Source organism: Clytia hemisphaerica, unplaced genomic scaffold (assembly GCF_902728285.1).
Source record: "Clytia hemisphaerica strain Z4C2 unplaced genomic scaffold, Clytia hemisphaerica genome assembly, whole genome shotgun sequence".
Lineage (NCBI taxonomy): Eukaryota > Metazoa > Cnidaria > Hydrozoa > Leptothecata > Clytiidae > Clytia > Clytia hemisphaerica.
Window position 1 is genome coordinate 1,847,772 of NW_027103726.1, and position 10,280 is coordinate 1,858,051.

At 35.4% G+C, this 10,280-nt stretch overlaps 2 protein-coding genes across 2 annotated transcripts; one reads left to right on the top strand and one right to left on the bottom strand.

Moving 5' to 3' along the window:
* The first annotated feature begins 2,981 nt into the window (after positions 1-2,981).
* On the top strand, positions 2,982-5,347 carry LOC136804752 (zinc finger protein OZF-like). The gene is made up of 4 exons (XM_067061356.1): positions 2,982-3,062; positions 3,834-3,898; positions 4,680-4,763; positions 4,893-5,347. Exons 2-4 carry the CDS (start codon positions 3,884-3,886, stop codon positions 5,250-5,252), a joined length of 459 nt encoding a protein of 152 aa, XP_066917457.1. The 5' UTR covers positions 2,982-3,062; positions 3,834-3,883; the 3' UTR covers positions 5,253-5,347.
* A 1,859-nt stretch (positions 5,348-7,206) lies between these two features.
* LOC136804750 (uncharacterized) lies at positions 7,207-9,553 on the bottom strand. Its single transcript, XM_067061355.1, has 3 exons — positions 9,093-9,553; positions 8,126-8,237; positions 7,207-7,892 (listed from the first exon to the last, which is right to left on the bottom strand). Exons 1-3 carry the CDS (start codon positions 9,519-9,521, stop codon positions 7,207-7,209), a joined length of 1,227 nt encoding a protein of 408 aa, XP_066917456.1. The 5' UTR covers positions 9,522-9,553.
* Positions 9,554-10,280: the final 727 nt, after the last annotated feature.

Below are 10,280 nucleotides of genomic sequence, written 5' to 3' on the forward strand. Positions count from 1 at the left end.
ACTAAAACGTAACACGGAACCGCAAAATTTTTTTCCGTAAGCGACCCAAGCCCTCATTTAGCGGTCCAAGCCCTCTTTTTAGAATTCTCTGATTGCGCCAGCGGCCCAAGCCCTACTTTAGCGGTCGTAGCCCTCCGAAAAGTATTCTGCGGCTCAAAATAGCGGTCCAAGCCCTCAAACAACGGTCCAAGCCCTCGGAAACTTAGTCACTTTTTTATTCTGGGTGATAATCAGCGGTCCAAGACCTGAAAAGGTTAGAAAGCAGAAAAATATGCCGAAAGAACAACAGAATTGGCTTTCACACTAAAGCCTTCGAATTTATAGGCCTTTATACGCACACGAGCCACGTGTTTTTTTTTCTTCGCTTTTTTGTTGTTAATAATTAATGAGAAAAGTAAACAAAGTTTCTATTAACACAATTATTCCCACCACTTGGAATGTCAGTATGCTATGAAGTGAAATCTCTGAAGAAGCGAAAAAAATATGGATGTTTTTGTAAGTTTATTTCTTGATTTCTTTGATAGGATTTTGAATTTGGGTTTTCAAAACTCTTACTTGTAATCAATAATCAGTTCAACTGAAAGAGTCAACCTATTTAAGCACAAAAGAGGTGCTAAAGCCTATTCAAAATGATTTGCTTGAGGCAAACAGGCTGTAACTTTTGATAGAATTTTAATAAGATAACGATTTTTTTGCTCGTTATAAAGATTTCAATGAGTGAAATATTATCGGCTAAAAATTCCAAAAATAAACTTTTATTGTATTTTTTTTTATCATATAACCATTTTGTTCACATTGATGATGTTCTAGGATCAGAAAATCATCCCTATGAAAATGGTTATTATACAGTAGAACAATTGTACTCAAAGTTTACTTTTTTTCTTCATTTTTTACTTTTATTTTATATTTTTTAGTCAATAATATTCCACACAAATCTTTACAACGAGCACAAAAATCGTTATCTTATTAAAATTCTATCAAAAGTTACAGTTTTTTTGTCTCAGCTGTCAATTATTTTTGAAAGCCTTTAAATTTATATATACTAATTATAAAATATTTTTGACCCTCCATACGCATGTTCTAATATATTAATGTATTTCTCCTTCTTAGAATGCTGCTCAAGATGTGTACCTATTCGATAGATTGAAACGTTCTGACATGGAAATCTATTTTGTACCTCTTCCAATCCAAGTTTCTACTGTTGAATACAAACCAAAGGTTAATGTGGATGATCTGAATAATGGTTACGAGGAAAAGCTTCTCCTTCCCTTTAGCTTTTGTAATGAAATAATAGAACACTTTAAAAGTGACGATGACGATTCCGATTCCGAAGTCGCTGTAGTAGAAAACGAATATTTTTATTACCAAAAGCAAATTTATTCATGTTTAAGAATTCACCAAATTAAGTCAATCAAAGTAAAGTTGGCGAAAGAAAAAACATGGTTCAACCGCTCAAAGAGTTTTACTGCACCCATTAATTTGAAAAGGGTCGATCAAAGCACGCTCTCAAGTTTTATGACAGTAATTCGCGAAGGAAATAACTATTCAATTGCCCATAAAGATTATCCGGGACTTGAAATATCAGACCTGGCATCGATCATTGTAGCGGTTGGCTAACACTGCCTGTCTTAAATTTTTATTTGAATTTACTGAACAAATTGAGAAAAAATGTTTTCTCTATCACTTTAGCTTCATTAAAGAATATTAAGGACGACGGTGATTGTCTTCAAAAGCTGATAGCCTCTTTACATGAAAAGAACATTACAGTGATGAATATTATTGCAAACGTTGGAAAACATATTGGTTCTGGAGAAACTTACTTTTCTGTTTTTTCACCTGGTTTTCAAGGAACGCACTGGGTGTGTGTATCGTTAGCTATCCCTGAGGGTAAAATGCTTTATTGCGATTCTCTGGTTTGGGACGCTCCACCAAATATAATGGAATGCCTCAGCTTTATAACTTCTTTGTTTGAAGAACAATTTGGAATAGACTCATTTGACCTTCTTTTTGCTAACACAGGAAAATGTAATGACAATATCTTCCCATATCAAGGGCTAAACTCGAACATGTGTGGTGTTGCAAGTGTCATCAGTGCACTCCTCATGACGGATAACACTTGCAAAAGTCGAGTTTTGCAAGGTCTGCCACTGTCAGAAAAAGTGTCATGGGTAGGAAAGATGCATGCTTACAATGACTTTGTCAGAACCGTTTTGATCAAGTGGTACCAAAATAAGACAATCAATGTGATTGATGTTGGATTGAAATCTACTAGTCAAGTATGTTTGCTTCGTCCCTGTTTGCATTCCTTTTCTTTCTGTGTAGTTTTTGCTTGCATCTTGGAATACGCAATAATTTTTGATAATTTCTGAAATACTGATATGATTGACTTGAAACTTTCCCAGTGTGAACAAAATATTGATTATAGCTTTTTGGCAAAACTTTGTTATCAAATTTTCATTGATGACGCTTGTTACAATATTATGTTATCATTTTAAAAAATACCAACAATGGGACCCCTGTAACTATTTTCACATGTGGGTATTTTTGCTCAAATTTCCTGTGGCAACTCCACTGAACCAGTTACTGACCAGTCTGTAAAATACGAACCATGTGAACGACTAACATGAAGTTTTGCCCATCGTCTTAGATGGTTATGATTTATCACTTGTTAAAATCTGACAAATCAAAAGCTCTGGTCAACGTGTATTTTACAGATATGTCAGTAAAGACACCCCTGTGTCAAAGAGTTTTTATCCTGAGGAAAAAGGTTCCACTGGGGCTGTGATGCAAGGGTGTTTAAAGTATCCAATACTTTGATATACCGTTTGTGAGTGTTGGAATTGCAATGTAATGTGTTCATTTTTACTGTCGCGATCATTCTTTTTACTAGAAAGCTGAATCGTCAACATCAAGGAATAATGATAATGAAACATCAAGGAATAATAATAATGAAACTGCAAGAAGTAAAACTACAAGGAAAAATGAAACTGCAGAAATCGGAGTCGAAACCAATCAAGTTGAAGAAGAAATCGAAACAATTGAGACTTTGAATGATGCAAGTGGTAAGCAAACCTACTCATTGTTCTTTAGAAAAGAAGATATAATAAATTAGCTAATATAAGTATAACTACACGCCTTTTTCATGCTTTTTTATAACAATCAGTAAATTTTGGCTGAAACTCAGTTGTTCTTAATTTTTTTAAATTTTCAGGCTTAAATGTTCAAGAGCAAAATTTAGGTTACTCTAAAATTTTCTCTGAAAATTCTGAGGCTCAGCTTGTTCTTTAATAGACCTTATCGCATTTAGAAAAAAACGATGCATTGTGGGATTGTTATGGAGGTATTACAATAGAAATCTCGAGGGAATTCTATTCCAGTTGGCACGCAACGTAGTTTTAACGCTAATTTAATGTTATATGGATGTTGCGAACGTTAGATGAACGTTGAAACAACGTTGTGTGCCAGCTGGGATTGTAATACTCCCATAACAATCCCACAATCCATCGCTTTTTTCTAAATGCGATAACGTCTATTGGCCAATTTTCGCCTCGTTATTATTAAAAAATATAAACAAAAAGTGCGTATTAAAATGCAAATCATAATCAATTGTAGCCTGGATACCCAAGCTCATAATTTTTTTAGAAAAACATTTTCTAAAATTATAGAGCTAGGTACCCCTAGAGAATGAAAACAATGAAAGTGCAAACCCATGTTTCCAAAACATTCCTAGCAAACCCTGGGTAGTAAAAATCTAAATCCATACTTAAAAAAGTCCAAAGTCCAAAAAAAGGTTTGTCTGTATTATCATGACCAACCGTGTTTTTTTATTCCAGCTGATTTAACACATAAACGCCGTTTGTCATTAAATGGTTGGCAAAAATACATGAGTGAAAACCTTGTAAGTAAACAACATTGATACATTTTTTTATTTTTTACCTTAATAACTACAGTTTTCCTTAAAACACTTAATAAGGATTACATAAATTGAAGTGAGGGGGTCCTTCATACACCCCTGTCAGATAGACCCGGGATCCAGTGGGGATGAAAATAACGGACTGAAACTCGATGGGGATTGATCCCGGGGGGGGTACTAGGGCAAGATGGGTTACGGGGATGCTCCGCTGGTCAGGGTACCTTTTTTTCCCAGGTAGGGTCGAAAAAACACCAAAATAGAAAAATCAGTCCCTCGTAGGGTGCCTATTTTTGGAAAATTTGGGGAAAAAGTAGAAAATTTGAGAAAATTTTGGAATTTCAGTCCCATTCAGGGTCACTTTTTTCGCAAATTTCGAGTCCCACGTAGGGTCCATTTTTCGAACCTCAGCGGAGCACCCCCGTCGGTCGACAAGGGTAGTACCCCCCCCCCCGGGGATTGATATGCCCATATTTTATGAATGGGGATTTCAATTCTTTTGTTTTCAAATCAGAAAATTCAGTGGGGATGGGATATTTTTGCAGCGAGGATTGGTTTATTTGATTATTATCATAATTGGGGGATAATTTCCCACCGGGGACGATATTTTGGACAATTTTCCAATGCAGAAAGGGTTCCCAGTGGGTCTGTGAGAAGGGGGTGTCTTAATTTATCTTAGACTTCTAACAAACATAGCAATATCTATTTTTCAATCCTTCTTTTGATTGATCGAATTTATTTGCATAGAAATTTTCATCTGATTTTACAGGAAAAATCATCTGATGAATCTTTCGGGGAGATTGCTAAAAAAGCTAGAAAGTCGTGGAATTCACTTTCATCTGAGGAAAGAAAGGTATCTCATTTGTTATCAACTGATTGTACTTCTTTTCTTGTCCACTTTTTCTTTTCAAATTTGCGGGTGAGTTAGCTAGGACGGGGACAGTAAAAAAAGCAATGACTTGTTTTTTCTTTTGTATTTAAGAATTACAATACAAAAGCGAGAGAGGGAAAAACGATACCACCTTGTCATTTATGTGGGGCAGCATTCAACTACGCTAAACGACGAAAAGAACACATGAACATATGTCCAAAAACCTTTGCATGTACAAAATGTGAATTGATATTCGAGTCACCACAGGCATTGAAAGCCCACGATAATAAACACAGTCAGAAGTTTATGTGTGATAAGCCAGAATGTGGAAAATGTTTTGAATGTGCTTCGAAATTAAGTCGCCATCAGAAAACACATGATAAATCCAAAGATATTATGTGTCCTGTCTGCAGCAAAAAGTTTTCACGAAAGGACAACATGGTAAGACATCAAAAAACAAAACACAAGTAATTTATTATCGCAAACATCTTGATGTTTATAGGCTTGCATTCATTTGCAAACATTCATTTTTACATACCATGTAAGTTTTGTTTATATCATTGTGATTAGAGTAAAAAAATGAAGTTTAAAAGTAACAACAATGTCTTAAAATTCATTCTAAGCTCATTTAAAAATAGTTCTTCTCGAAGCTGAATTTTTTCTTAATTTTCTTATTCTCATTTTCAATTATTTCCTAAATAAGCAGACGCCCATTTATCAACTTTCTCCCAATTAGACCCATGACCTGCAAAGAGGTATCTAAATAACAAAAAACATAACCTGGTGAGAACAAAAAAGTAAATCTTGTGGTAAGACAACTTGTGGTGAGCAAAAAGAGCTATTTCAGCAACATTTTTTCATCTTTGATATTCCTAGAAAAGAACTTTAATAAAAGAATGTACCAAAAAAACTCAAAATAAACTATAAAACTAAATAATTGTGGCATCTATACAAAAAATAGTGTCATGTTTTTCACTTTTCAATTCTTTATTGGTTGCTTTACAAAGTGCTTAGTGTTGCTAACCATCGAACGACCGCCACCTTTTTTGGCTGGAGGTACATTTTCATTTATAGCACGTGTAATATTATGCTTCCTCTTTAAATTCACGTGTCGATTTGGTAAACTTCTGTGCTTGGAATTACTTTGCTTTTGACGGCTGCCGATGCCAGACTTTCTTCTAGAAACTGCCGTTGGTTGAACTTTGATTTTTGAGCGTTTCCTTCCATAGAACGTACTACCAAAACTCTGTAATGAAGAAACTCTTTGATTTTGACTAAGAGTTTCAAAACGTTTGACGAACTTGATGACAGCTACATTAAATTCCTTATTACCTTGTTGGATTTTTTCTAACATTGCTTCAGAAAACTGTCCAAAGTGATTCAAAGCTAAATCTGTTTTATTATCGTTAGTATCTCCGAAAGCTTCTTCGATGTTGCGTGGTTGCTTCATATTTTGATCATTGGTAGATTCTAGATTCGTAGATTTGTAGATTTCAGGGTCATGGATATTAATATCAGAATGAATGGATTCATAGTATGAGATATCGAGTGACTCTCCTAATGCAATTTCAGCGAATATTTTGCGTTCAAATTTATCGAATTTCGGTAAGAAATTCCCTGACCTTGCAAAACCTTCTTTCCATAATATGCACTGGTGCCAACAAGGTGAACCATCTCTTCCTGCTACACATTCACACACTCCAATGGACATGTCAACTAAATAGTCCAGCTTTTCATCACTTTTGCTTTTGACGGTGAACAAATCAGAAGCTATCTCTTTGACATTACTTTTGGTATCGTAAGATTCTGAGAATGAAAAAAAATCAATGGGAAACTAAAGACCCGATCAAAACTTAAAAGAATGAGTTAAACAGTTGATTAGTTGCAATTTTCGAAAAAAAAAGTGACAATTTGACTTCTTTCATTTTTGGAAAAATAAATCGTTAGCTTTACTTTAGCTTTTATTTTCAATATAAATGTTTCATTCTAAATTTTCAATTAACAGTCTCTAACTTACACTTAATTGCTAATAATTCAGACAGGACACCCTTTCTTTGTTTTTGAAGGCGTACTGTAAAAACAGGACCCAGGTCGGACATGAGGTCAAAGAAACCAGGTCCAAGTACTTTTGAGAAAGAAAGCAGCTCCCATTAAATTTTTGAGATAAACAGGACTCTCCTCGTAAATTTATGACAAAAACAGGAATCCCTATAAGTAATCTTTTGAAGAGGAAAGTATCATCCAAAAATTGTTATGGATCGGAAGCTGTACGGTCGAATCTGTTGGTTACAAAAATATTCTTCCAGTAGGGGGGGAGCCCCAGAAAAAGGATAGCTGGAAAAGACCAAATGGGAGTATTAGGCCCCAGATGGGGGACCTGAAAACCTGGAGGAGGTCATAGAAGACTGCTGTTTTTCTCAATAATTTAAGGCAGGCAAAATTTACCTGGCACTTTTTTTAATTTGATCTGCTTAAACCGCTGACTATATACTCCATCGAATGTACTGTCTGCAATTGAAAGTAAGCGATTCTTATAGTGGTCCTCGAATTCAACCATCAATTTATCCAGCAACATGTTGATGTTAAATTGACGTTGTCGTCTCAAAATTGAATCCTTGATAACGAGAAATTGAGATTCCACATAGTTATTGGTGTGTGAACCACGGATTAGAATTTCAGAACGAAAACATTTTGCCCAACTTTTGCTTAATGAAAACAGTTCTTCAAAGTATGAAATGCAATGTTCGTATTTTGACGTAACATTCGACTCCTGAAGCAGGACTGAAGTCTCTTCAAATTCCTCCAAGTTTAGTGCGTAAATGACATTCTTAAACAGCTTCATAATTTCAACCCTATCGTTTTGAGATACCCCATGATTTTTATCATACAACCATCTCCAGACTTGCTGGAGAATATGAAAAATGCAAAGAAGCAAAGTTGAATCAGGCCATATCCTATGCAGACTATTCCGTAGTTCACCACAATTGTCTGTCATAAAGATGTCGGGCCCGGTTGGACTATTGTAAAATGCTTCTTCCGGTAGTATTCCTTTGTATAGGGTCAGTGCTTTAACGATAGTTTCTTCTCGCTCGTCGCTGGTAATGATAATACCTGCAAGAAGACAATGAGTTTCAAATTAGTAAGATAAAAAAGAGTTTCATAAAAAGGCTGTCAAAAATCTGAAAAGCTCATAACTTATGGAATGATATAAATGATTGACCCCAAAAGTAGCAAAACAAAAAGCGTTTAGAGGTCAATCAGCTTAGAGATTTGTCTGATATCTTTTGTCTGAATGAATATTCCGAGAAATATTTTAATGCGATAGAATTATGCGTAATACATACCGAGTGGTAAAGCACCTGCAACGGAATGTGTAACCAAGAGAAAGAATCGCAAATTATGCTCATCTAGATTGGATGTGGAGTCAATGAAAACTATTTCTGAAGATTCCCTGACCTAAAAACATAATAAAACATAATGAAAATTTAATATTGGTAAGACTTGTTGATTGCTGTGATGTGAAAGAGCAAGGCTAAACATGAAGCTACAATGCTGGCCATGATATATTGAGATTTGTGGTTAATTCCACGTTTTTCACAATTTAAAGTTCGGGCGAGAAAGTCGTTTTTGGGCTAATTGATAAATTCATCCGCATATTTCGATTTGGGTGGGGTTAATGGACTTATTGGCTATATTCTGAGCCCTGTTGGACCATTCTTGGACTTTTGGATCCTCAGATCCTAAGGTCCTAGGTGTTAAGTCTAATGTTCAAGCTCAGAGTTAAAACTCTACCATTCCAATCTAATTTAGAGGGCTTACAAATTATTTTTGGTTTTCAGATTTCAGATTTCGTGGGAATTTCCCTTTTTTCCCAAATATTATTGCCAGTATTGTAGTAAGTTTTCTAGAAACATTATAACTTTCTTAGAAAATAGCTGTTATATTTTTCCAGGATCATAATATTTCAAGAGAACAGATATACAGGATATAATCCAGGAGAGTCCAGGATACAAAACAGCTCGTTTTTTCCAGGAAAAAAGGACCTCAAGAACAAGTATTTCATACTTCCTAGCCGGTGGCTGCTCTTGTGAATAATCAATTATTATACCCCTGTTTCACAGACCCACTAGGACCCCAGCCCCACTGGAAAATTTGGCAAAAATTTGGTCCCCACTGGGAAAATACCCGGAAATACCCTGTAATTTAAGCCCCACTGGGAAATTAACTTTCATTTCATCCGCACTCGGAAATCCATGTCTTAAAATCCAAAAAATGTAATATTAAAATGTAATGTAATAGAGTTGTCTTTACCATTCTGTGGACTCTTATCATCAAAGGTGTCAAAATAGCCAAAATCAATGCCGAATTTTCGTCCTCGTTGTAAAGCTGGTATGCGACTTTTATCCCGTCCATGTTTTCTTCAAACTGATTAATTCTTTCTTCAAGCTTCTCAAACATATCAGCTCCATTCTTTCCACCAAATTTTTCTTTGCAAAACTTTATATAAAGTGAATTAAAGTCTCTTCGTCGTGGGCATTTTGATCTGTCAGCTTTACTCAAATGAAATTTGATTTGGTCTTCACAATGTAGCTTGAGAGTTCTGAGAAATTCCTGATATGCTTGGGATGGTGTATTACCCTTTTCAAAAAGGTTCAGAACTTCGATCAGAATTTCCTCCGAAATTCTTTTAAAGCTTAGTGCTTCTAAGGAATTAACTGGGTGGTTATGCTCGTAAGTCATAGTGAGTTGACAAGAGGCATTCGAATGAGAGGGGCATTTGATTACTTTGGGGGGGCGTACGGGTTTGACGGTGTGACGGTATTAACCCTTTTTTATGTCGGTTTTTCGGTGTTTGAAGAAAAAAGTGACGGTATTTCGGTGTCAAACATGCCATGCGGTGACGAAAATAAGGATTTTACCAAATTTTGCTGTCGGTGTTGACGGTAATCCAAGAAATATGCGTCGGTATTTCGGTGTCTGCGACCCCCGTACGCCCCCCTCTACTTTGAATGAAATTTGAAAAGGACACATTGTATTCTTGAATCGTTTTGATGGGTCCTTCCTCAAAATAGATTCAGCGTCTCTGGTATTCTCATATCTTGTATCAAAATGGCATCGGTAAATTGATTTGATTGCATAAATGCTCTTCTGACCTGGTGTTTTTTTTACTTTTATTTTCATAATTTCATTCGTCTCATTCATATAAAAATCCAAAAAGTTGTCAATATCCTCTTGATTTTTGACGTCACATTCGAACACTATGCTCGGACTTTGTCCATCCTCTTCCTTCCCATCCTGAATAAGGATTTTAGCTTCCTTGAAGTAATCTAAAATTAATTCTACCCTTCCACGTGCATGTTCGTCCATTTTGAATTTAAAAAGACTTTTTAAATCTTGAGAAGAAAGAAAGAAATCAACATTACAAATATTACTCATTCAACAAAAAAACTCCAAATACTCGTAATTTTTACTCACTCACTCGAAATATAATGCTTTAAG